Below are 28,000 nucleotides of genomic sequence, written 5' to 3'. Positions count from 1 at the left end.
TGGTAAACATTATTATAAAAGTGCTTAATATCAAACCTTATCTTCACAACCATTACTGACAGTATTCTACAATGTGGTGGACCTTTTCTTACAGTTTTATGTACATCACCTAAATTAATTCAGTGCTTCAAACTGAGGGGGAACTGGAATAGTCCCTCTAAAATACAACCATCACTATTGAGCAAAAATGGTTCCTTGCACTATTATTTCTCATATGTAACTTCCCAGATAGGTCATTTGACCCTAAATCATTCTGAATCTCTGCTAACTGTTAACAGAAAATAACATCTAGATACAAACAACACTAATTTAGTGTGAGAATAACTTAAACTGACTTATAGTCTACTGGATCTGGCAATATTATTGCAAGATTAATAAGTAATAAAAAAAATGTTTGGTTAGAGAAGCAATCCAGAATGACATATTGACAAGGACATACACAATCTCATTGTAGATCTTCCAAATGTGAGATGCCTGAGATTGCAGTCAGTTGATAAAGGGTGGTTAAACTACATCAGAATATAAATATACAATGTGCAAATACATATGACAGAATAAATAACACTGCTGATGAACCAAAGTCAGACATATCTGAAGACCAGCCTTGGCATGATCACTAATATGATGGATGAAGTGTGGTGTTGTACACAAAGAATATGCATTGCGAGAATATCTGTAAATACCTCAACTTCAGAGATACAATATCGCTTAGTTGCAACAGCATACACATACTGCCTGCATTGGATGGTATGAACAAGCACATAAGGAAACTTTGTCTCACCGAGGGATTCTATCAACAGGCAAGAAATGATACCACTATGGCTGGCAGTACTGATGTGCAATCTCAGTGATGTTCTATCTCAGACAGTAGTATTCACTATAATGTGTCTTCACTGTCAGTGGCGTTTATTTACAGAGTGCATCATGTCCATGATATATCAGTTGCTGTGTCCCAGTCTTCAGTATCGGTTTGGTGAGTGTGAAGGATCTGAAAGACCAAGAAGATGGTAAGAATGCTATTATAAGTGCATATGATTCTGATGTCTTTCATTGAGTGAGTGAGCTTAGTTTTATGCTACTTTTAGCAAATATTCCAGCAGTATCATGGCGAGGGACACGAGAAATAGGCTTCACATGAAGAATCCTACCATGATTGGCAGTGTAAGGGACATAACTCTTGTTTCCTGACAATTCTTGTACATTCAGAATAGAATAATCAGGACCCCATTTCACAAAGCTCTTGTAAGCCTAAGATCTCTTCTTGTGGCGTTCATCATCCTATGTTACAGTATAGGAGGAAAGTTACGAACTAATAGGCTTATGAGAACTTTTTGAAATGGGGCCCAGATTACTATTATGAACATACAACAATTAAGTGATGAACTTAGTTCACAGACAGGCCAAGGTTGGGAACACCCTAAAGAATACACTTCACCTGAAAAGCCAAGTAGTCTTTAAAATATTACACTGCAGGCATTACTAATTATGTCTGACTCCTCCAAGCAGAGAACCTTTTCGCATGTTTCAAAGCAATGGTTGAAAAACAAATATCCCCTATCCCAGGAGAATACTGAATGGCCACCTTGACTAACACAGGAAGGACTACTTCCATAAGGAGAAGCAGTTTTCCTACTCTTATGGTCTACTCTTCACTATTTACAGTTTCACTAAATGGACAAGCATGCACAGAATCCTGATCAATAAGCAAACATTATGGTTTGAAAGAAAACTCACACAACAGAATCACTACAAAAGAAACTATGTGACTAGGAGACAATTAACTATGAAATAGTTCTACATGACAAAGCATCTAGATTAGACATAGATCTCCTTAATGCAAAGCAGCGAGTTCTCCCCCTACCTGGCAGTGTCCTGCCATACATGGCAGCAACTGTGGTTGTGGGTGTGGCAGATGACAGGAAGAGGTGTGGGCTGCCGAGAGGGGGAGGTAACCCTGAAAGGCACAAAGCAGTACATGACAACATTTTGTGTCTCCTAGCTACTCTTTACAACTCACATAATATATTTACCCAAGCTGAACAAGTTGTTTTCACATTTTAGCAGGTTTAAAGATGTAACTTTCATAACAAAAAAACAAAACAAAACAAAGAATTTAAATCCTTTTTCGATAAAACTAGACAATGTGAGTTCTGTAAAGAAAACAGGAGACACATCATGTTATATCAGTGCACAAAGCAAAACATGTTAAATGCAAAAGCAAAGCATTGAAGCTGTATAGTAGTTGAGAACACTATTGCTGAAGAGAATGTAATTCCTTTCTTGCATTGGTCTTGTCAAAGTTGTGCAAATGAACTAATTATCTCATAATACTCAGGTCTTTCTGACAAACCAAGATCAAGAATAGTGTTTTATTAATTTCCTGGCTCACAGAACCAAATACAACACAACCATTGGACTTCAGGGTTGTTTTAGAGTACCTTTGGACATATCAATACAGACATACCAATTTGGACATACTCGTTAACCATTTTAGAGTTAAGTGTAATAAGAATGATGACAAAATTGTCACTCTCTAAACACATCAGAACACAACCATGAACACAGCCACAATTCCTGTAACTGGTTTATTTGTTGGACAAAAAGTACAAAATAGAGAATGAGAAGCTGAATACATCATCCATCTAGACAGATTTTATCAAGACCTGATCCACAACCAACACAGTTCCTAGATTGAAGGTATTCCCTGTTCTGTATCTGGTTACCATTCTTGCCTATCATGTGCTGTGCTGTCTACTGTGCTCATTTATCATAACCTACTGATTGTCAGAGTGAGTGAACAAATTTTTAGTACCCTTGGGGAAAGCATTACAGACATTTGAAGATAGTGTGGCCAGGACAGGACAAAACAGCATCACTGACATAATTTCACAGTTGACAATTGGTTGGCAACATTAGTTTAATATAAACAACAAAGTATGTGACAATAAATCAACATTTTTGTCAATGGTAACAAACGCCCCAAACCCCCCCCCAAAACATGATATTCAATCTGAGCTCAGAACTATGACTGTCTATATATATATTCAGTAAATATGTGCAATAGTAGCAGAGCAAAGACCAACAGGGACCTGTTAGTTGTCCATGTGAGAATCCCCTGGGTTATATGCTTGAGCAGTCTATTGCACTTACCCGTCATCTGGTGCTGGTTACCAGGCAGTGTGGAATGAGCTGCTGGTGGTTGGGAATGACTGGGAAATGTGCTGATGGCAGTAGCATTTGGGGACATTGCGCTATGAGCAGGCTGGGGTGCAGAAACACGGTTGCCTGAAGGAAAGAAGACTTCTATAAAGATGGTGGGTCTTACCACATATGACTGGCTTCTAATGAGCAGGATGACAAAGGCAAAATTAGTAATATTCCAGTTCTGTGGCTTGAGCATGGGCCCCAATAGCTATGAGGGAATCACCTGTTCCACCTCCTCTGACACGACACATTGATTTTGTCACACCTGAACTTTTCAGCAGGACTAATTTAAAAGTTATTTACCACTTAAATGACACCAAAAATTGGTCTTACCTGTTATCAAGTCCTGAGTCCTGCTCCGCTGCTGCATATTCTGAAGGCTGAGAGAATATTGTGATGTAGGTGATTCTTTTGACAAACTTGGCATCTTGACACCCTGATATCCTGACATAACCATAGGAGACACTGATTTGGTTGGTTTGCTGGTTCCTGAGGGAGGGCTGAATGCCGACATGCGACTGGTTCCAGTGGATGTTGGGGAGCTGCCTGTTGTCTGCTGCCACATTGTTCGAGGCAAGGATCCCTGAGATGGACTGAGGGCAGGTGCAGTCACCTGCAGCTGCCCTGAGCCAGTAAACTGCTGCTGTTGCTCTTTCACTTTCATTTCCATTGTATAATCTTCAATCACTTTCTCTAGTATTGATTTCTCAACATTTTTTTTCCTAGATAAGGCGTCATTAGCACTAGCACTTCTTTTAGCATGAGCTAAACTGTCACTGGGGTTCTGCAAACTGAGCATAGCTCGTGCCTGGTTTGGGGAAAGCTGGTTACCCATACCAGCTGGAACCTTACCTGACACTTCACCTGGAGATTTCCTACTGGTGGTAGGGGAATGAAGAGATCCTCCAGACATATGAGCAGATGATGTCTGTTTCTGACTTGGACTCACATGTCTCTGACCTTGAGGAGACATTCTCAACTGATCCTGAGGGGAATGTCTTTGTGGTGATGCTCCCATTGAATTCTGAGTGTCTATTTTTAAAGCAGACGTAACTGAGGTCTTCCCAGGTTGCATCTGCCTTTGTTGAGCTGCCATATTTGCAGGAAGTGGCTGTTTAAACAACTGTCCCACAACAGAATCCTGCCCTGCCTTGCTGCTGCTGACCGACTTACTTGGAGGTTTGTACTGAGCATTGGCTAACTGCAGAAGCTGCTGATGCAACTGCTTCACTGCCTCCTGGTCTATGGAAGCAGAGGACAAAGAGCTTGGCACAACCAGGTCCTTGGGAGCAGATGACTCCACCTTTTGTCTTGTTTCTGAAGTATATTGTTTTTTGTGCAGACCAGCAACCTGTGGTTGGGGTGATGGTGTTTTCTGTTGCTGTAGTGATGGTGCTTTGTGCTGCTGGAACAACTGTGTTTTCTGCTGTTGAACAGATGGTGCTTTCTGCTGTTGAGCAGACAAGGATTTTGTTCCTTGAGATAGTGACATTTTGTGTGGTTGAGAAGAATGAGGGTTATGAAGTGTTTGTGAAGTTGAGCCCTGCATTTTCTGGCTCAGTGGGCTAGATGCTTTATGCGAGGTCTGAAGTGGTTTGGAGCCAGTGCTCTGTCCCAAGGAGAGTCTGTTATGAGCCTGAGGGGAAGAAGCCATTTTTTTCTGAATGTCTTGAAGACCTTGGTCATGCTGGGCACTGCCAATGTGTGAGGTTTTAGGAGTGGCAAGGTTCTGTTTCACATGTTGGCCACTACTGGCTTGTGCTTGCGCCAGCATTGACTGCAGCTTAGATGATGCAGATTGCTCATTTGGGGAGCCCTGAGGTTTTGGAGGTGATTCTTTCAATGTTGTGGTTGCCATCAAATGTTTCTCAAATTCAGCCATGTAAGCACTTTTCTGGGTAACAGTTTCAGTTTGTGGTGATAAAAGGTTGGGTGCTGATAACTTAGCAGTATTAGGTGTTGAGGGAAGAGGACTTTGCAACATCTCAGTTACCAGTCCATGTTTCAAAACATCACGACTCTTCTGCACACTAGCCATAGTCTGGCCTGTGGAATGTGGCCTCCCTTGTGGACTATCCACAGCCCCAGAATGTTTCTTAATGTCTGGGGTAAAACCTGTAGCACTTGTGTTTATTTTGTCTGCATAATCCAGAATAGTGGGCATACTAGAGTCATTGTCAGTTTTACTGATTTCAGACAACATGTTATCCACGTCTGTAATATCCATATAGTCTTCAAGTCGCAAAGTGCCTGTTTCCTTGTCAGAACCTGATCCTTCCTTGAAGGCCTCATTGTCAACGGAATCAAATATCTCAATGATGCTGTTGTTATTGCTTCGGGACCCAAAGGGCACAGAGGTAGGGGTAGGAGATGCAGTCTTGTTGGTGTTTTGAAGGGATTTCCTTGGCTTCTGACTGTAAAATATAAACAGAAAAATATCTTAGGTTGTGCTGAACTCATCTTAGGTTGTACTGAACTGGTGATACGTTTTCTAAATTATTGAAATTATCATATCATATCAAGCACATTTTTTATCTGTACAAGTGGCCCTATCTGGAGCCCTGGACTAAATCTTCCTCACAAATATCATAATGACATCACGCCAATTGTGTTGTAATTATGAGCTATAAATTCATGGCATTCTGAACATGAACTTTACAAATTTACAAGAAATCATTACATAGAATTGCAGAGAAATCATACATCAACTATAACATGGTACATGTCTAAGAAATCTCTTGACTTAGTTCCTGTCAACAGATTAAGTGACTTCTCTGTTTGAAAGTACATTTAACTATATGTTTTACAATTAGCCATCTAACCACAAAGCATTGACAATTTCTTCAACAAAGGAGCTCTTTATTTATGAAACAATGCACCAGCTATATTGCTAATCTATCTTATAACTGCCAAGAAGTAAACTCACGGATTAGTCCATAATGCATGAGCAGCTCTGCTTTCTTTATACAGCATTCTATGTGCATGGAAAAAGATAAAAATACAACATGTAAACTGACATTTGTTTCAACACAGATCGAGATTGGTGGTGTTTATCAAATTATCAAACACATGGCTTACTATCGCAAAAAGAGATATATACATATCTCTTTTGAAATCACTATCTGGAATTTTCAAAACCTCAAATTCAAACCACTTCCATCTGAGCAATGTAAAGAAAATATGTACAAACAAAATAGTATCTCTCACATGTATACATTGTACTTTAAATCTGATATCGCTGATAAACCACTCTAGGACTGACAACTTATCTGCACACTTTTGTACATTTATTGAAATAAATGTCTTCTTACCAGAGTTATCTCCCCTCTACAGGCTTTTATGTGACAAGAGTGAGTGAGTGAGTGAGTTTAGTTTTACGTCGCACTTAGCAATATTCCAGCTATATGGCGACGGTCTGTAAATAATCGAGTCTGGACCAGACAATCCAGTGATCAACAACATGAGCATCGATCTGCGCAATTGGGAACCGATGACATGTGTCAACCAAGTCAGCTAGTCTGACCACCCGATCCCGTTAGTCGCCTCTTACGACAAGCATAGTCACCTTTTATGGCAAGCATGGGTTGCTGAAGGCCTATTCTACCCCGGGACCTTCACGGGTCTTATGTGACAAGACAAAGCTTCACAACAACTTGTGCCTCTAATGTTGAGAACTCCAGAATCAACTCCAGAGAACTCTATTACCTCATTTAAAAAGTGCCTCCCCTTATTCACTGTGATAATCGCATGAAGATAATTACCGATACTTCAAAACAGGACAGTGACTGCAGTACTGAAATCATTTTGGGCAAGTAGCCCCTTCCATGGATAGGATTCCCTTTGGAAAATCACCCCGACAACCAATCCCTGAGATGTTTAATACCAACCGGGTCTGCATCCAGCCTTTTGGCCATATGGGAAGAACGTCAGCACCGAGGAAGAATCGTATATATTCTTCTGCAGTCTGCCCTCTCTGCTTAGCAGCTGCAAATGTCTTCATCTTTACCTTTACAACTTCACACAACAGATTCCTGAAAATGCATGTCAAAGAGTGCTAAGCATGAAGTTACATCATCACCAAAACCTATTCCCGACTCTGTTGATCCCCTCACAGGTTCATGTTACAACTGGATTGTATGTATTTGTCTTCCCTTAACATCCCTCAAAATAAAAGTCGACAAAAATGATAAACAGATCATCCCAAATAATAATGGTGATGTGAGTACAAATAGCCCTCTGTTCTACTCTTTGTGGTGTTCTGAATCTTGAAAAGGTGAAAATCTAATAATATATTACATTATAAGAGAGCACTTCATTCAAGTGTTAAGTTTGCTTGAGGTGAGTATTTTGTTCTCTAACACATGCAATATTCAAATTATATGGAAGTGGTCGATAAATAATTGAGTCTGGACCAGACAATCCAGTGATGAACAGCAAGAGCATCAATCGATGATGTGTCAACCTTGTTTGTACGCCTAAAAGCCAATCAAACTGAAGGGCATTTCTAATCCAGATCTTCATGGGTCAGGATCCCAGATAGAAATTTGAACAAACCTGACATGATCTGTCCATTCAAACTTTTTACGAGGTCCCATTATCCTTTTCTTCTTATCTCCATCTGGACCTCTTTGTTCCTCCTCATCACTTTCTGTTGATCCTTCCTCCTTTTGCTCTTTCTGTTCTGCATCCTTCTCCTTGTTTTCCATTCTGGAAGAATATTTATCATTACACAACTTAACACTGCACCTTCAAAATAATATGTGACATATTTAAGAGAACTCCACTCCCCAAACCTCTGATTCTACTAAGGCATGACTAAAGATGAGTGAGTATGTAAGTGAGTTTAGCTTCACGCCACTTTCAGCAGTATTTCAGCTGTATTTCAGCTGTATGCAATGGTTTGTGAAAAAACATCGCTGGACCAGACAATCTACTGATCAACAGCATCAGCATAGATCAAGACAACTGGGATATGACGACATGTGTCGACCAAGTGAGCGAGCCTGACAACCCGATCCCGAACATACGACATACATGGGTTATCGAAGATGAACCCTAACCCAGAGCTTCACGGGTCTTATGTCATTGTGTGTGTTTTTTTACCTCATAAGAACAGCAAGTTGGTTCTCTGCATCATATTTCTCCAACAGTGTTGGCATCATACTGTTTACAGCTGCAACAACAAAGACAAATCTGTGTACTTTTTGTTGTCTGTATCATTCGTATTTCTGTTCATTCTGAAATGATACGTATGGTCCCAAATGTTTATAGCTCAAAAGCCATTACGCATTAGCCAGATGGAAGTTGGAGAAAATCTACCAGTTGCAAATATATTTGTCCTTCATGTATAAGTATTTTATCAAGACCATTTGTGATATGAACAATAATATTATGAACCCTACAAAGACAGAAAATCCAACCTTCTTTCAACTTGTTGAGTGGGTCACGGAGCAGATCGTCTTGCTGTGACTGACGAAGTTTCTTGGCCCGTTTCAACAGTGTCTCCTTCCCACATGGCAGGAAACAGGAAAGATGGGCAAAGATGGTGGACCGGTTCCCGCACGTCAGCTGACGCGATTGTACCTCCACACTAGAATAATACCCATACATCCATTACTCCATAAGCCATGGAAACAAAGGCAATATGCTTTGAGTGTACAGAACATAGCTGAAAACAAATTTCAAAGAAACACCTACATCTATCGCAAGTGATGTCTTTCAAAATATTTGGGTGGGCAGATATAAACTCAAATAGTTAAAATGTTCTGAACTGGAGATAAGGACTTCTTCTGGTCAGTATGTATACTTCAAAATAAATGATAGCATAACTCACTCCAACAACATCCTGTTCACGCTTGGTGAGAAAAATTTACACTTTCCTTCTCTGGACTCTTTGGCAGACTGAAAATACACACCAAAGCTCGTCACGTGTGATGCAATCTCTAGTCATGGTTTGATTTGTTAAAACAGCACTTCAGAATAATACGCCAATATATATGAAGAGCACAGAAAGTGACAGGCTTTAACAATTCGTGATGGATATCACTTACAATATGCATATTGATAATCAGAACTCTGTAACTGATTGCAGTCAGAAACCCACCAGAGAACTCATGGGTTTCAGCATTAATGAGACATAATCGTGACAATGTGCAAACAGTCAGGCACTGACTAATATTAATACTACAATGATCAAGGATCCTACTGACATACAAACATACAAGTATCTCATTTACATTGCAGTATTGCGACTCAAGAAACTGCATCAGTTTATGCCTTGCATTTATGGTTTCATCTGTACCTTGATAGATATCAGTTATTTTCCGGAGCCCATCAATAATCGGTGACATCAACAAGATCAATTTTTCAAGCGCTCGTTCCAGCACTAACAATGCATGATAATCAGGGTATCTCTACCTTCTTAAGGCTGTTGATGGTCTGCACAAGATTATCTGAGAGCCCCTGAGGTAGTGGGACAATACTCTCAGGCTTCTTGTCGTCATCACCTTCCCTGCTCTCCGAGTCTTCCTTCAGCAACATCTCAATAGTGCTGCCAATGCCATCATAAGGATTGTAGCCCTCCTCTGCTGGACGGCTGCCATCACCCCCACCCCCACCATTCACAGCATGGGTTGGAGTGGAAATGGAAGCAGTCTGCTGTTTCAGCAGCTCTGACACAGTTGGGGAAGTCTTTTTCCTGAGCACAATATTGTAATCTCATTTCAAATCCTCACAAAGATGGTGTACAAATAACATCGCAAGAAAGTTAACTAGTTAATACTTTAACTTTTAATTTCAACATAGTCTGCATACCACAATTTTTCATATTTTTTTTCCAGGAAAATGGTATAATCATGTCCACTAATATGTGCGTAAAAGAAGGAGTGGTTATCAGACTGCATGTTTTTAATAGTTTAACAACAGTGTCTTCTGAGAATATTCATAATTTATTAACATCATTCCCATGATTTTAAATGAATAATTTTACATTCCCCTTTAAGACAGTTACCATTTATAATAGTAACTATACTGAGCAAACATACTTGAGTTTATTTTTGTCCAGTGGTTTCCTGCCTCTCTTCACAATCTTCTCCCCATCTGGACCAATCACCAATCTCTTTTTCTTCTTCTTCTCCCCATCAATTCCCTCCTTCAGCTTACGTTTCTGTGGATCGAGCAGGTTAGTTAACCAGTGTGGTGGTCTTACAACATTATGTGGGTGTAATTCATCACACCTTCAGTGTATGTCAGCATGTTTTCTTTAATTTAGCATTGTATTCTGCAAATATTTATCATTTTTTAACATCATTCACATCTGAAATGATTATTTTTTTTCCCTTTTAAGCCAACTATCAGAAGCGTGAGCAGTGAAATTTCAATTTCACAAGTGGCATTTCAAAACTCACACACCTGGCTGTCCTACCTGCAAATGGTTCCCTGCGTAAGGAAATTGTAAAAATAATCAAATGGATTTTATTTGAAAACAAGATCCAGAATGGTGAAACTATCTCAGATGTATTTCAAGAAGAAATGTTTTCACTATTCTCATTGCGCTCTTTACAGAATTACTGTAACTAGTTAACCTGAGAATGTTGTTCTTAGGCACAGCACAGATCTGATCCGCTAAATGTAACCTTCCCAGTTTCATCTATGTTCAATTTAAATATTTAAAACTGGCAAAGGTACAATCTAAAACTGCAAAATAGAACCTCATATACAGATATATCTATGAAAACTTGCACAAAGTGCATGTTAACATTTTGCTGGTCAAAGAACATTACATGAACTTCAGATGGAAAATAGAATGATGAAGAACTGGATTGAGGTATCACCTTAAGATGACTACAAGGACAATGTCTGAAGTAAGATAAAATGATCTCACCAGACCCAGAATAATTTTACTGGGATGTTCGTAATCAGCAATACCAAAACCAAAGCAACACAAATCACTGTATATCAAGCATCAGATGCAACCTGTTTTGGTATCGTGCAACAAGGTAGTTATCTATGGTTGCAGTGACTGCAAGTGGGTTTTATATCCTCAAAGCAAGCCCTGTCCTTAAACCCGTGAGAACCTACCTTGGGACCATTTTTCTTGACTTCAGCATTCGAGTCAGAGTCAGACTCTATTGTCTGAAATAATATATATTCATAGTTACTAACATGAATTAAATACAACACTGTAAGTACTTCACCAGAGCCTAGATTATTGAAGCTCTCTTAGCACTAAGATACTCGAAAGTGCCATACATCAACATTAACTTACAATTGTTTTAGCGCTTCAAAAATCTGGGCCCAGTATCAGAAGAGTGAGTGAGAATAGTTTTATGCCGCTTTTAACGAAAATCCAGCAATATTCCATTTCAAGCATGAAGATTGAAATGCTTTAACACACTGCAGACACTAGTATGAAAGAAGCTAACATGGATCAAGGGACATAACTGTGATAGCACAATATCTGACAACATGTGCCAAAGGAATTGATTCCAGAAAATTACACCAGTTTTTGATCAGATAAGATTGTTAAGTTTTATTCAAGTAACTTCAACAGCTGAGGGAATTTGTCCCATTGAAGACACAAATCACACCGTAAAATAACATGGAACACAATCCAAGTAAACTTAGTCTCAGTGTATTTTGTTATACTCCACCACTGAGTCTAACAAAACCTAGTAGAAGGTCACGTCAGGTAACCTTTGAGCGACCAATGACAGTCCAATCAAACGCAAGACCCTTAAATAGATTTAACCAATCAGACAACGGCTACTATTTAGAGATCGGACGGACTTTCAAAATATTCACGTCACTGACACAGATCTCTCCACAAACAAAAATGCGCATATAACACAGTTGTTTGACCTGCAGTATATACACCAAGGGGTTTCTGTTGATATGGTTACCATTAGCTAATATTTCCACATCCTTGAATATTGCCAAAAACACTATTTTCGGTGACTGTTTACTCACTGTTGTCATGGTTGTACGTACGCCGTGTGCATCACTCGGAAGCGAGTGTACGCTAAATAGCATTTGGAATCATTTGAGTACAAACCTTTTCAAGATAAAAAGTTCAAAAGGTATGTGTGAATGTCCGCTTTCGCGATTTGGTAAGCTGTGTTCTGATTGGTCAATCTCAAAGGCTACCTGGTGCGACCTCCCATAAGGTTTTGTTAGACTCAGCAGTGGAGTGTAACGAAAAGTACTGAGGATAAGTTTACTTAGACTGTACGGAACAAGGACCCTAACTGAGGAAAGTTATGGTTCACAGAAAATTGCTTCAAACTAAATTTTGACAAGAACATAAACAAAAAATAGCTCACTAGATTTACGTTGCATAATTACAGCTGTTTCTTAAAACACCCTCTCCCCATGAAACATGCTTTGCACAGATTTCATGTGACTGTGGACAAAAACAACTAGAACAGGGCGTAGCTCAGGCATGGTGTTACTAGAGGCTGCAGACTTCAGTTAAGGCCAGACAAAGTATATTTCTTGTTTTGTGGATTTTTTGTCCTCAGAAAATCTAAAGACAGGAGGGAAAAAATAAAATAAAATCAACAAAGTAAATATTCCTACCTAATAATAAAAGTATTTTACTATTGGAAGTGTATATGGGGCAAAAAAACAATCTAGAAGAAGTTTTCTTGGTAAGTTGGATTTTATATTTTTTCTTTCTTGTTCTTAAACAAATACAACCCGTGAATCCATAAAATAAGAAAAAAATGGGTCTGGCCTAAAGATAATTTCCACCCCATGGATCAAACACGATATGGGGCAATATGTGAGAAAATGTAACTAAAAATTATAATTATTTCAAGATGAAAACCTGTCAAACATCTGCAGAACTATCAAGAGAGCATTGCATGAACCCCGGCATACATTTTCACATCACACATCACACCTACCCTGATCTTTCTCTTCTTCTTGATGCCAGAACTCTTGAGGCCTTGGAAATCATCTGTGGAATCTTCGGATGCATATCGGAAATCAAGAGCTCCTGAATTGATGTAGAATCCTCCAAGTTTTGTAGTCAAGCAGCGTGGAACAATCTCATCATACTGACAAAGAAAAAAAAACAAATATATATACATATATATATATATACACACAGTGATCTTGACTCATTCATGAACAATATTTCAAACTATCATGAAGGACAGTCATCAGTTTAACCGTTTATCAGTCAAAGGGGCATACAAAAGTAGCCCATGTACATGGCAACTATAGTGAATCACAAAAATATGTCGAACCAATAGCATTTTCTTAAAGCACACACTTTAATTCAGTCTACGTAACACTGAAAAAACAAGAGTTGAGTTCAAACTAGACAATCAATCATGATCAACACATTTTCAGGAATCTCATTCAGAATTAACTTAGCCAAAATCACCAAACCTGGTACCATTAAGATACCCAAAAGTCAGTATTGTGTGTGGTCTCTATGGGAATCAATGAAAGCATCATCTGTACATGTAGTGTTCATGCATAGCATCTGACCTTATCACAAATCTGGCAGATTCACCAGCGGTCAGATAGAAATCACCATCCCGTCAGCTCCAGTGTCTGAATTAATATTTCACAATATCTTTGTGTGAAGTTGTTGTTTGCGGCATGTGACACCTGTTTGCTGTTTAGAAATTTTATGCTTGTTATCATATAATGTTAATAATTTCAATGCCAATTATAGGAAATGTCAAATCTGAAATGTTTGTTTAACTTTCTAATGTGGGTCCGATGAACTTTCAGTGGGTCAGACAGACATCTGAAACTTACAGGACCCAATGACCTGTTACTGTGAAACACCACCGTGAACACTGTACATGGAATGAATTAGCTGGTTGATGAAGGCCAAAGGCACTTGGGTCCATAGTCTGTGAAATCCCTGGCGGATTCCGACAACAGTTGTCAGCCTTGGGTGGAGATAATTCTGTCTTCCTTTGAATATCATTTCAAAGGTGTTCTATTGGACTCAAATCAAGACTGAGTGCAGGCTATTGTAGGGTTTGAATGTCATGTTGTTCAATGCTACTCTGGCACAAGCGTTGTCTTCCTGAAATATTTCCATAACGTCCAAAATGTAGTACAACGTGGGGTCTCATGACTTGGTCCACATAGCGAGGAGCTGTCACCTCATTTCCTCATCCTGGAATGAGATTCTGGAACACCACAACGCCAGCTGTCTGGTTCAGGCCGATTGCACCTCCTGCCACGATGCTTGGACCATCCATCCCATGAGTCTCTTTCACCAATACACCCATTGGAAAACTGTTCTTCGCGCCTTCATCATAATCTCACTCTGCCACTGACTGTGAAAACACAGTACAGGCTTGCATGAGAACAAAGCCCTGTTCTCCATTGTCAACAAAGCCAATTTGGATGCCGAGTTACCCATTGCAGTTGATTCGGGCTAAGATTAGTGGTGAGGACAGGTCCACAATATGGTCTGTGACAGCAGAGGTCTCTTTCGCACAAACATCGACGTTCTGCATCAGCCTTTATGGGTCTGTTGTGAGGCCCAGTAGTCTGGAGTGCTCTTTGGAACCAACCCTCCAGATGGTGACGCACAAACGGTCGGTAGTGGTGTGGTGATGTTATTGAAAGTGGTCCACTTTGTGGATGATCTTGGATGCTGTTACCTGATACCACTCCCACAGTTCGTAGATTGTCCTAATATGAACATTAACCTGATTGGCAGTCTGGTTAACTTGCAGTCGTCTCAAGACTTGGTAGTCTGTGCCATGGAAATTGTGTCAAAATAAATATGATTTCAGGCAAGTTTGTGACTCGCTTTAATTGGTAGGGTTGTCACGATATGCATGTGCATTTTCATTTTCACGAACGTTGAATGGAACCTTTTACGGAAAACACACTGATGTCAGTAATAACTGTCAATCAGGCCCTGATTTCTCGAAACAAACTTAAGTCCGAGTTTTTACTCATATTTGTGAAAAAGCACTAAACTCAACCTATATGAGACAGTCTGAGTTTGGTGACTAGATTACTTAAGTTGTTTGGGCTTTTATATTTCAAAAATGCAGTTCAGTTAAAAATTCAGTGGTTTTAATTGTGAAACTCAGATTTGAGTAAAAACTTAAGTTTGTTTTGAGAAAGCGGGGCCTGGATTGAAAAACATGTTAACAAAATGATAAATAACAATCATAAATAAAACACCATTTTGTAAGAACAAAAAAATGCATTTGGTTTTGAAAAGCGACATTCTTTTGTGGCTCAGTATATTAGATTTTCTTCATCACCTGCCAAACCTGTTTGTTTTTCGTGCACAGTAGGTTAAATTAGAAGCTGCATTGTTTCTCACTATCTGCTTTCAATTTGGTCCAAAAGATTTTGTAGGTGTAGTAGCACGAGGTGAAATGAGGCTTAACATAATGATTAATGAACGGACATTGTAATGTGTATACATGTGTGCATGGTTGAATGGTCTAGTCCAGGTAATTTCATAGTTCTCAACAGCTAGGACACATACCATGTTGACCAAATACTAACGGCCCCCATCCCCATGAGTATTTACAAACTAGAATCTGTACTCTGGTGAGAATGTGTAATCCCAGATATAATGCGTGCTTTTGTGGAGTACTGACTTCTTAAAAAATAAGAACACTGTCCATAAAATCGATAAATGAAGTCTAATTGTGCATGGATTTATCAAGACATACTTCGAGGCTGTAATCTGATCCCAAAGCTGCTGTAAAAAAATGCCTCCAGGGAATGAAAAATGTCCGAATTAATATTTACATTCAAGAAGTGATGTTACTTAACAGGCAACTTGCACAACCAACTGAAGCAAAACAATAATTGAATGTCTGGCAAAATTTCAGAATCCTTGAAAAATTCTTGAAACTAAATGAAAAGAGCTCTTGTTCTGGGCACTAGTTATTAATGAATCAGTCATGTTGGAGGTTCACTGTGCACAAAGCAATTTTGCAACTCAATCCAAAATGCAGGATGTTAACAGGTTAACGGGTTGATTTCATGGAATCAAGTCAAAAAGGAATTCTGTTCAAGGTTACATATAACAAAGATAACTAGCTCACTAAAGGTTTCATCTGCAACTACCATATCAATAACAAGAGTTTACAGAGAAAAGCATTCCATTTTGATGATGATCGCTGCCAGAGAAAATGTGATTTTATGTATGAACAGGAACTACTTTACCATTTGTACATAATGTATTACACTGTGAAATTCTTTGGTCTTCAATTTCAAAATATGAAATCATTCCTGATAATCTAGTCAACTCATGACAACAATAGAACACAATCTCAAACCTTATATATTTCAATAGAGTACTGATTAACCTTAATACATTACCAAATAATTCATGTTTATAGTAATACTATACTAGTTCATGTTAATAAGGTAAAAACTCGGAGTTTCCACTGGCATTTATTTAAAGCTGGACATTGTGTCAGTCTAGAATTCCAAATTCTGGTCATTAGTAAATTTTACCGTTCAAGTGATCATGCTTTCCATTGTGCACTAGACCTTGCACCCTATCATCCAATCAGAAATGTAGAGGGTACGGCAATGTTGCAATTTTTAATCTGCTATTCTTATTCAATTTATTATTTATTTTCAAAGCTGCTATTTTTCATTTGCAAACACCTTGATGTCATTGTGAAAATATAATCATTTTTAGGGAAAAATATAAGTGACATAGATAATTAGAAAACCGATTTTAAAATCTGCCAGACAGCCCTTGAAATTCTGAGACATTCTAACTTTTAACTCCGATTCCCATGAAGTTTCAAATATCAATTTCTGGCAATTCGTAAAGGATAATAAGTACTTTATTGCATCAATAGCAGCTACAGTCATATGTCTCAATATATATAACACAGGCCAAACTATTGGTGACACTGAGCCCTTAACTAGACCGGAACAGCTATTTACAAGAAGTGTCTTTCGGATGTGTCAAACCTGTTCATGGTTATCAGTGTTGGCTCAAGAGGGGTTTTTTCAGTGTTTTGACTCATCAAATTCAGTGAGGACCCCCTCTATTTTACATCTGCCCATCTATTTAACATTAGAGGGGGTCCAGAAACATTATTTTCATCAATTTGGACCCACTCAAAATTTCACCCAAATCTAACACTGCTGTTATTCCAAATTTTTCTATGGTAACAACACTAATGAAGTGGTAATACTCACAGCCTCCGAGTTGTCAATAAAAGCATCTGTCTCATCATAGCCGTCACCCAGGTCAACCAAGTCACGGAGACGATCGCTGGGACGACCTTTCTTGGTTTTCACTTTTGGACCCTGCAAATGCAATTACCAGCTGAATCTGTAGATTGACCTTTGACGGTAGATACAGAGATGATAAAAACTGTCTGTTATTTGTTATAAAATGCTGCAGTCAGATATATTCCTGTGTGGCCTGTCAATAATTGGGACAAGCTGAAACAGACAAATACTTAAAGGGGCACTGGTGCGGAGTAATTTCCGTGGACTGGTTGTTCCTTCTGTTATTGTTTTTCTCCCTTGAGTACCCAGATGATATCCCAGAATTTGTAACTGGTTTGTGACCTCTGCTGCACAGCCCGTATAATTATAGACAGATCAACTAAGGTGGAGTCATTTTTACTTCATTACAAAATGTATTATGAAAACAAATGAACACTTTTAGTCATCTGCCAGTGGTAGAAATGGGAAAAAAATATTAGGACGGAAAAATAACGAAGCCAATGTACGTCTTTATATTTTGTCTCATAACCCTCATTTGTTTATTGTCATACTTGTATGATTTTGAAAATTAATACAAGAACACACGGTCTGCTTATACTCATAGTAAACTTCTAACATGACTGTAACATTTGAACACTGTATAGACTGTAAATGTGGATCCTATTTCACACACGCCCTATGCGCGATCTAGAGTGTGTTTTCTGTCATATAGATTCTGCTGAATTCTACAACAAACAAATGTAACTAATGAATTTAAAACATACTAAAGTTATAGCAACAATGTCAGGCTACTACCTTGTTCAGGAATGTATCCCTCAATATCCACATAAAAGAACGATATTCCATTCATCTGCTGCTGGTAAAATAATCCTGCTCTATGTCATGTTTCTTACAACAGTCAAATTTGTGAAAAAGTGACACATCGTTTCAGGTTTTTCCCACTGGTGAAAACCTGATAAACCTCTCATTGGTCACCCAAGATAGCACACCTGGCAAGTAATTAATTGTATGATGTCCCCCATTCTAAGTAATTTAGATAACCAATGAGTAGTCAATCAATCAATGCAATGGTGGTTAATTCTTTGAAGGAAGGATGTTGTTTTCACACTCGCACTTTATGACAGGGTGTAATCAGTAGTAGATTAGTACATCTACACAACACTGCCTTTTGACAAATCCGCTGTAGAAGATAAAAGTAATTAATCAGTGTGTCATCGGTTAATCCTTTGATCAATGTTTGTTTCGTAACTCAGCTGATAAACCCTTATGTGCACATATCACATAACATTTACATTTTCCACATTAATCCTTAATTAATAATGTTGAGTATTTACTCCATACAGGAGAAATGCCAAATGGGAACCTCTGTCGAGTAACCTGAGTGGTGTCACCACTAATTATACCTGTTCTAAATTCATTAACTGACCATCAAGTGAATGATGACAAATAACATGTGTAGGTTAATACCATCAAATGTGAGTTACAGCAAGGAAGATGTAATCTCTGTGTCTCATGCAGCCTGAAAACACTTTTGGACCGAAACTGTTTTGAGGATACCAACGGAACTTCGTTGTTACATAAGAAATACATTCGGGCATTTGCTGTGTACTTGGGTAAATAGGTGTTATTATTTTCTTTTACGTAAGAAAATTTTCAGATTTCTTGTCCAATGGCAAAGTAATTGTTCTTAGTTTATGAAATATCAAATAAATCAACTGTGTGTTTTTATTATCATATATAATAAACCAGGGGAGTTACCATAGCTACCAAAATTTACGTGTGATTTTTGCTATGACAGCTGGGTTAACACTCAAAACTACCTAAACAAAAAGCTTTGCAACTTTTGGGACTTATATGAAAAAAATGGCTTGCTACGTACCTGCAGACATCATATTTTCGCATGACATGATAAAATATCGAGGTAAACAACACAGAAATAGGATCAAGTTGGATCAGTCACTATACCATCCAGGCATCAGAAAAAAACTGCACTGCTGGGATATTTTGTTACTATCAGACAAGGAATACCATGGATATTTTTAAATAATGGCATATGATGGGCACCTGGCCTCCTGACTGTTTAGGGTGAAGAAATTTTGCGAATATGGACAGGAGCCCAGTCCCTTTGTCCGTCACATTCGAGGGAGCGGGTGCTGACCAGTTTGCAGCTTGATTTCGTAATTATACCATTGCTGAGAAACATTATTTGCTCCGCATCAGTAACCCTTTAAGTGACAGAACCTGGGTTAGCAATAGCATCCGGACAGCAGCAGATTTACAGTTTATTGAAAAATAAGGTTTTGATATCAACAGCACAAATCAGCCATATTTACTGAAGGTAAAATTAATTTTGCAGTATGTGCATAACTAGAAGTTACCTATGCACACCTGCAATTAAATACTAAATATGAACAGGACTAACACATCGAAATATTTTAAAACTGAATTTCCTGCATTCTTAGTTTCCATCAGGACCATGAAGCTTCAACATCTGTAAACATTTCTGAGGCTGTCAATTATCAAATTTGATGTTGTAGTAGTACGTACATGAAACATTTATCGAAACAAGATGACATTTTAATTATAGGATATGTATATATGGACAACAACTTCTTTAATTCACACACTTGAAAACGATAAAAGAACCTGTATCGAAAAGTTGTGCTCTTGAATTAAAGACACTGCCATCCATATATACTTCGTTCAATCTGACTTACAACCTCTAAATATGCCACTGAAACAAGTGACATTCTAATTGTCAAAGGGAAATTCATTAAGATTATCACAAAATGTAGTTTGTCCGCCATCAATTACATTTAAACTGACAAGACAATTTGAATATCAGGTGTTTACCGATAAACCAGCAACAATACCTGATACATGGCAAGTGTGCTATGTCTCACAGAAGGTAATGATTCAACTTTTGTACTTGCAAGTACTAAGCTTATCAATGCATCAGACGGACGAACAGACAGGGAGGGAATTGGTAAAATCCTAAAATTCAAGAACAGTAATGGTTGACAAAACACATTTACTAGCATTTATCACAAATTCCGGATTGTGGCACTGTCAACAGATTCCACCTGCAATGTTGTGTCTAGATATGAACACAATAGATATGTCCCTGAAACTAACAGCAATAAGAAGGACAAGGAAAGGTCATGACTTATCATAGGAAGTATCTTGGTCATCTTCTTCAACAATTTCATTCTCAATTTCACTATATCATAACCATCACAAACAGTGCTTTCACTGAAACCTACATATTTCTCTTCAAATGCCTTGGCAATGGCCTCCAGCTTGTCGGCATCTTCGTCGTCACCGAACGGGTTGTCAGGGTCACCTCCACCACGCTCTTTCTCACGCTGAATACAAAACAAAGACATTAAAGTGCCATTCATAATTAAAGGCATGTTTATGCTCCTGCTATACTATTATCACTACCTATATAATGCTTAGACTCACTAGTGTAAACGTAGTCACTTTCATTAGTCAACTGTTTTCAACTAAACTAGACTTTGCAAAATATTTGATTCTATTTAATGATACTATTTATACATGGACTATTGTATTGTAAAACAAATTTGAAACATTGAAAAGATCATAGTCATGATTTCAAAAAATGATGAAACTCAGTGACAATTAGAGGTTTCATAACAAACCTTTACATCCAAATGCAGATGTTCACACGCACATTATTCTGCACATGCTTTTCAGCAACTCGATGCGTGAACTTCATGCATTTCATCTAGATAAGGTTAACAATAACATATAGTGAATGCTTCAAGTGAGTTTTGATGTAACTTTTGATGGCTAATATATATTGGGACAAAAGTGATACTTTAGTGTTAACGTACTCACTGCATACCTTCAGGGTGAGGTAAGTGCTGTCTACAGTGAAATCATTATGCATTACACATGCAGTGTTTAGGACAAATTTAGGGCAGTACAAGAGGTCTCCTATCTGACTTGAATCAAGGGACTCAGGAAGGTATGGTGTTTTAATATTCCAGCAGTATCATGGCAGGGAACACAAGAAATGCAATTCACACAATGTACCACATGGACAATCGAACCCAGGTCTTCAGTGTGACGAGTGAACGCTTTAACTGCTAGACTACCTCACCGCCCCATGAAGTTTTAAGACAGACACTTCACAGATACATTATACCGACTCCCAAGCCTACTTGTCATTCGTTTTATCACTTTGATGAAAAATGATGGCATCGGAAGATATATGAATCATTGGCAGATGACTATCTGTAACTATGCGTTAAAGAAGATATGATGTCTTGAAACAACTTAAACATATGAGTATTTTTTTATTTGTAGAAGATATCTTAATTCATAACATTAACAAGATGTATTATATTTAAAAGAGCATCATTTCTGACCATTTTTCATACAAAGAATCAAAATTTAAGGCATAAATAACTGCAGACACCTTTAAATAAATTGCTGACATCCATTTAACATAAATTTAAGGAATCAGCAATAATTTTCAGGAAAACATGAAAGCTATAGCAGATAACAACTTTCAGTCAATTTCATTCATTTCAAGACAACTCAAATTCTAGTTATCTCTCATTTATTTAAGATATTGCAACAAACAAAAGTGTACTTTTGTCACAAACAAATGTGAAAACAGCTTGACTGAGACGCTGAACATATAATTTTTACAATGGACACAAAATCAGAAGATTGCGATAATTCAGCTATATACACTGTACATATTTAGTAAGGTGGAACTGAAACATGAATATACTGGTCTTGAGCTATGTCAACGTATTCACCAAAAGTAAACAGACATTTCTATGGCTCAGTCATCACTGTGGTGTTGCAATTCCATCAAGCTGGTTCTCCCAAGAGGTAAAAGCACCACTTCCACCTGATGTGGAAATTGACCTTATTGCGAAAAGAAACCGACATCTTTTAGACCATACCTTATGAATATTTGTATGTGCATCTGAATGACTACCGGTGGTCATGAATTCTTATTGGTCGACTGAAGTGATTATCATACTGCTTCAATGCATAGGCCACTTCCAAATCACATGACATTGGTCAAAACATCTTGAGTTGACAACATAGTTGATTACATGTCATGTTACTGTTGCATATTTAATACATTCTCTTCACTTTTATTTGATGCTGAAATTGTATTGCACAACTATCATGCTTACGACCTTGAACTGATGTAAGAGTCCAGTCTTCATTCACTGCCCAAAATTCATGTTTGATAGTTCAAAAGGAAAGGGCAAGTGATTGACTTAGTCAGGTATATTTGGCTGAATTTTGGATGTATTTGGACACTGCTTATTCAAATTATTGACAGTCAGTATGATAAATTGATTGAAACCCAGCTGGAACATGTGGTTAAACAAATCTGTGTGTATGACCACTTGATCCTGGTTAAGTAGATCAATTCTAACCTGGGTCTTAGCTGGTCTGAAGTCAGGAATGCTAGGATTAGGTCATCTTGGCTTCATTTTTGTAGCTGAAAACGTGACATCTGTTGACCATGCCACATCTAAAGCAAGAGCTTTATCTGTCCTCCTTCCTGTGCCTTTTGAAGTATTGTGACTTAAATGTATTCAAATACATTAACGCAAATGTGATTCATCATAATGCTTAACCCTATTATCTGCAAAATTACATTAACACATAGTATGTCCTGACCCCAGCATGAGTGTTCTGACAAATAACCATACAGTCCTGAAACTAGTTTGATTGCAGATTCTAAATAATTTAGGGTTTAAACAACTTAACACAAGCCCTGTTTGCGACAAAGCATGAAAACTTAAGATGTATTCAAACACACTTGATCTACCATTAGAGAGACAAAAACTCAAAGAATTATTTTCAGTCAGAAGATCCAACTAACTCGATGTCTTGGTTGAATGTAGACTTGACACATGACATCATTTCCGAACGTCACAGATCAATATTATGCTGCTGATCACTCGATTGTCTGGTCCAGATTTTATTATACACAGACCACTGTCACATAGCTGGTTACTGCTGAGTGGGGCATTACGAAAAAAGACATAAATCCCTTATATTCTTTTATATACAATTTAGTGAAAGAAGCTTTTCATCAGAAAGAAATTTAATTTGTTTTTAGAAATCGCCCCACAGCTAGAACACTGCGTAGTACAGCGTTGAACAACCACCAACCAATCTTATGACAGCAAATAATGAAATTACTAATTCCATGTGTCCCCGAGTTCACGAATTGCATCTCACCCTGTGATAAATCGTACATGGTCCAACAAATGTTTACACCCCACCAGCCAGAGTCTGTATATTTCACAATGACTTTGACTGAAGTTGTTATATGTGACATCATACTTGCCTGCTGTTTATTAAATTTGTGTTTGTTAATTATGTCTATTCCAATTATAACGAATACTAAATCTGAAATGTGTTTAATTTTCAATCTATGGGTCCTGTGAATTTTCATTGGGTCAGAAAGACATCTGTAACTTACTTAATCCAATGTACTGTTACTTTGAAACACCATTCCTAAACACTTGTGTCCTCACAGGAGATGTGAGGGTCCTGGAAAGATTTAAGACAAAGTACTGTCATGTAAGGTTTAATTAAATCAACTGTACAAGTTTACATTTTTGGGCTGGAATTGGGTACAATGAATCCTTCAGAGCAAACAATTTTCTTTCTGCATCCATTCTATACACCGATAGATATCATAAGCACATTTCTGAGGGCATAAAACCTTGTCAAACAGTTATCGCCATATTTTACTGGCATTCACAAATGGGCTCCAATGTTTATTAAATTAATGAGTTAATCATGATACCTAATTAGCTATTCACTGATGTGTCCAACTTGTTTGATGTCGCCACTGGTATTTTTATGCAATATGGCAGAAGGGAATCATGCCAGTACAAATACATTGGTGTTTCCTCACAACTAAATGAAAGTTATCGCCATTTCATAATTTCTCATGTCATTTGTGAAATAATATATCAGCATATCATAAAGTAACCTTGAATAATTGATTGTGTGACTAGCTGAGTGTTTTCACAGCAAACTCATTTGGAATGAAACAATTAATGACTTGTAACCTTTAATTTGCTAAATATAGATCGTGTGACATTATCCCTACTAAGTTTGAAGATTTTATAGGGTCTAAACTTTATCTTTAATTTTTTTCTTCATATGTTACTTACCATGAGGACTTTTCTATTTCTGTCCTATATTGTTGTCAAATACCACGGAAACAAATACTGAAAGTTTTAGTAGCCTGAACTGCGCACACACCATATGGATGTATTGTGGATAACTGTTTAGCAGCTATTAGTACACATTCAGTTAATAACTTCTGAGCCTGGGGTGAAGCAATGGACAGTGGTCACCTGGACTGTGGTCATGAGGTACTGATGGATGAAATCACAGACACAGATAACTTGTCCTGATGCAGTATTCTGCTGCATCTCTTCAACTGCAGAACTGTTGGGTTTCAGCGTCCATTCTCCACATTTGTGCATACTGGACACACATTTATACATTGCGTCAAATCCTGATTATGTCCCATGGTGACTTTTATCACAATGGCCTCCGAAGCATTAGGATGTAATTCATTGCAGCAATATCTCCTGGATCTCAATCTCACACACATAAAAGCTTCTGTGTATAAATCCAGTTACAATCCCGACAAAGTCTAGAAGGTGAAATTAAGTTGGTCCCAAAGTCTAAGTTCCTGAGGCTTAACAATAAATCTTTAACCAGGAATCTACCATGACTTCAGTAAGTACTGGATTGTGATTGGTTGATCAAAGTCATTCAGAGGTATATAATCACGTTACATACCTCTGATTTTCCAAAGCATTATTATATAAAATCTGAATAACACAGTTATGGTAGAATGGAGACAAACATACTGTGTTGGAAAATCAGAGGCATATAACAAACTTTTTAATCGCTGTAAAGTTGATTTAAAACAGTACACGTATCTTAGTCTCCTAAGTATCCAATAAGCAGTGATGGAGTTGCTTCCCCTAAACTGACCAAACCTGGTACTATCACAGAAAACGCTGTGAACATTAATGATAACATATTAACTGATTAACTCGCTGCTGGTTGGCTCAGTGCCCTTTGACAAAACAATGTCAGACTAACATTTTCAAATTCTTATCAAGTGAATTATGCATACATAAATTTGTTATAATTATATTATCATGCTTGTTGTAAATTATCTGAAGGCATGTACTATGAACTAGGTCTTGAGAGTTCATGCAACATGTCAAGACTCTTTGGGCAGTATACTATTCTAGATAGTGATCAGTTTGAGTTCAAAGTACAAGTCATGTGTAACGTGACATCAGTTCTCATTTCAAGCAGAATTTTTAACAAAACGCTCACTCACTGGTATAAAAAATATCCATGGGATTAAAATTACACTACCAGACCAACAGAAAACTTCCATTAACTAATTGGTGTATAACTTACACCTAACTACATAGTTGACATCGAAAAAGGTTGTCACAACGCCTGGTTACCCTCCAAATAACAGGACACTGACAACACATCTTCAGTCAAGATAGCTCCATTGATTATTGAATAAAATACCTGGAAAACATTTAATTTGAGAAGGTAAAGTTTATTAATGTGTTTTATGGGAAATAAATTTTAGCTTATTTTTTGGCATTCTGAGAATTATGTATTATTAAAAATTTGGAGACAAACATACTATTTGCCCAATACAGTTCTTCATACTGTGTAACATTTAAATAGAATATTTCATCAGATCTGTTGAAAAGTTCCGCTTTAGACATGAAACACTCCAAAACAATAAAACTTAAGTGACAAAAATACTTGAAATTCGTGTTAAAAACGTTTGCATTCCCGTGAAAATAAAGATCTAAACACTGTAGCAATGAAAAATACGCCCAAATCTGTAATTTCCACTTTTCCGCACGTGCATTATAACGCGCGTGCATGTGCGCTCCAGCGTGAATGACGCGCATGCTAACCCACCCGCTACCCAGGGGCAGCTGTGCGCGCTCATATCTATCACGCGTATACACCCCCAGCGTAGTCAAACCCCCAACACATTGCTCCCGACCCGCCCGCTAACACAACTCGCACCACATGCGCAAAACGGCCCATCATATGACCTTCCGCTGTCAAGTTCACCCAATCAACCAATAATCAATCAATAAAATCAATAACTTACTTACAAAAGATCGTGAAAACCAACTATTATCAATAACGTACGCGAGCGCATTGTTTTCAACACAAGGAAGCGTCGGTATCAATGCATAGACAACTGTGCTAAAAATAGCGTTTGACCTACTTAGTCTCCTCACGTGGGCAAAACTCAACGATCGATCTAATTTGCATAATGATCACAGAAAATAGATTTATCAGTCATTCTTAAATATGTAATTACAGAAACAGTTCAGACCTCCTGAGAATATACATACCCTAAACCCCCGACATAAGAGCTTGACATGGCTAATATAATCCAATACTCATCGAACGACATGCAGCTCCATGTAGCGAAGTTTACAACTTTAGAAAGAAAATTTAACTTTCAACACAAAATATTATCACGTGATGTCAGTTAACCAAAATGTACATACCTGCTCCCTTATCTCCAATTCTTCCAGAACACAAATAATAAAGTTGATCAAAAACATATTATGCCTGTTTCCGCCTAAAAGTAGCGCTGCATAATGTATGAAAATCTCCCAACCTGCCAACCCAGCCTAGGCAGACGAAATGTGCACGCGTGTCCTAGCTCGGCCCAACATGGCAGTCGACAAATAACATGGCCTGTGGGTAATGCTTAGCTTCACAATTTAACAATTTTTCAATAAAAACACGCACATCTCGATGAAAATACGTTTCAAAATTTGACTCGTCCAAAAGTTAGGACTGAGCATATACCGATGGTGTTATAAAAGTGACAGTATGACCAGTGAAGGGGGTGTGGGAGAGCGTTAAGTTGTAAAATTTTCCCAGACTGTCGTAGTTGAGGGTTGATGGTTCAAAATGGCGAAGCATAGTATCTGCCTGTTTTCTATGCAACTTGAGAACATTATCGCTCCTACTAGCCGAGGTTCGGCCATTTTCAAGCACATTTTATCATCCAATTCATGAACAGGGATCGAAAATGTCGACTAACAACATGCCAGGGGAGGCACGGAATTCCCTACAATACATGTCATACTAAAGGTAGATGCACATAGTACAACATACCAATCGAAAGGAGAGAGAATTCACTACAACTTGCGACATTTTGGTGCAGTTTAGATGAACTTACCACAGCATTTTTCACTAATTCGGTGTAGGAAAACTCAGGGCAAGTCGTCTCGGTCGAATCAGTTAGTGTCAGCGAGAAACGATCTGATGGTGGGTAGGACAATTTCTTCTTCGGCTTTTGTGTAGGTGTAATCGTCTTAAACTCCAATCTTTTTGGCTCGGCCATTTCGAAAAATGATAAACTCCATCGATTTGGTCGTTTTTCCTGTGAATTATTGAGTCCAGACTTCACAAAAATGCCAAATCTGCCGCCATTTTGTCACATACGTGACGTCAGATCTGACTGACCTTCTCAGCTGTG

General features: G+C 38.1%; 1 protein-coding gene across 1 annotated transcript; it reads right to left on the bottom strand.

Moving 5' to 3' along the window:
* Positions 1-27,999, bottom strand: LOC137274342 (ubinuclein-1-like). Its single transcript, XM_067807490.1, has 17 exons — positions 27,701-27,999; positions 20,673-20,774; positions 17,374-17,484; positions 13,110-13,262; positions 11,284-11,337; positions 10,248-10,369; positions 9,622-9,901; positions 9,038-9,105; positions 8,625-8,794; positions 8,308-8,377; positions 7,759-7,911; positions 7,092-7,235; positions 6,131-6,178; positions 3,538-5,618; positions 3,151-3,285; positions 1,862-1,954; positions 1-988 (listed from the first exon to the last, which is right to left on the bottom strand). Exons 1-17 carry the CDS (start codon positions 27,863-27,865, stop codon positions 960-962), a joined length of 3,978 nt encoding a protein of 1,325 aa, XP_067663591.1. The 5' UTR covers positions 27,866-27,999; the 3' UTR covers positions 1-959.
* Position 28,000: the final 1 nt, after the last annotated feature.

Source organism: Haliotis asinina, chromosome 2 (assembly GCF_037392515.1).
Source record: "Haliotis asinina isolate JCU_RB_2024 chromosome 2, JCU_Hal_asi_v2, whole genome shotgun sequence".
NCBI classification, from domain to species: domain Eukaryota; kingdom Metazoa; phylum Mollusca; class Gastropoda; order Lepetellida; family Haliotidae; genus Haliotis; species Haliotis asinina.
This window is presented reverse-complemented; position numbering and strand designations above follow the sequence as displayed.

Coding starts and splice junctions, on each gene's coding strand:
- LOC137274342 (XM_067807490.1), bottom strand. CDS start 27,865: ATGGCCGAGCCAAAAAGATTGGAGTTTAAGACGATTACACCTACACAA. Junction 11,338..13,109: donor AGAAGAAGAGAAAGATCAGG/GTAGGTGTGATG, acceptor ATATTATTTCAG/ACAATAGAGTCTGACTCTGA. Junction 8,378..8,624: donor ACTCAACAAGTTGAAAGAAG/GTTGGATTTTCT, acceptor TTGTTGTTGCAG/CTGTAAACAGTATGATGCCA.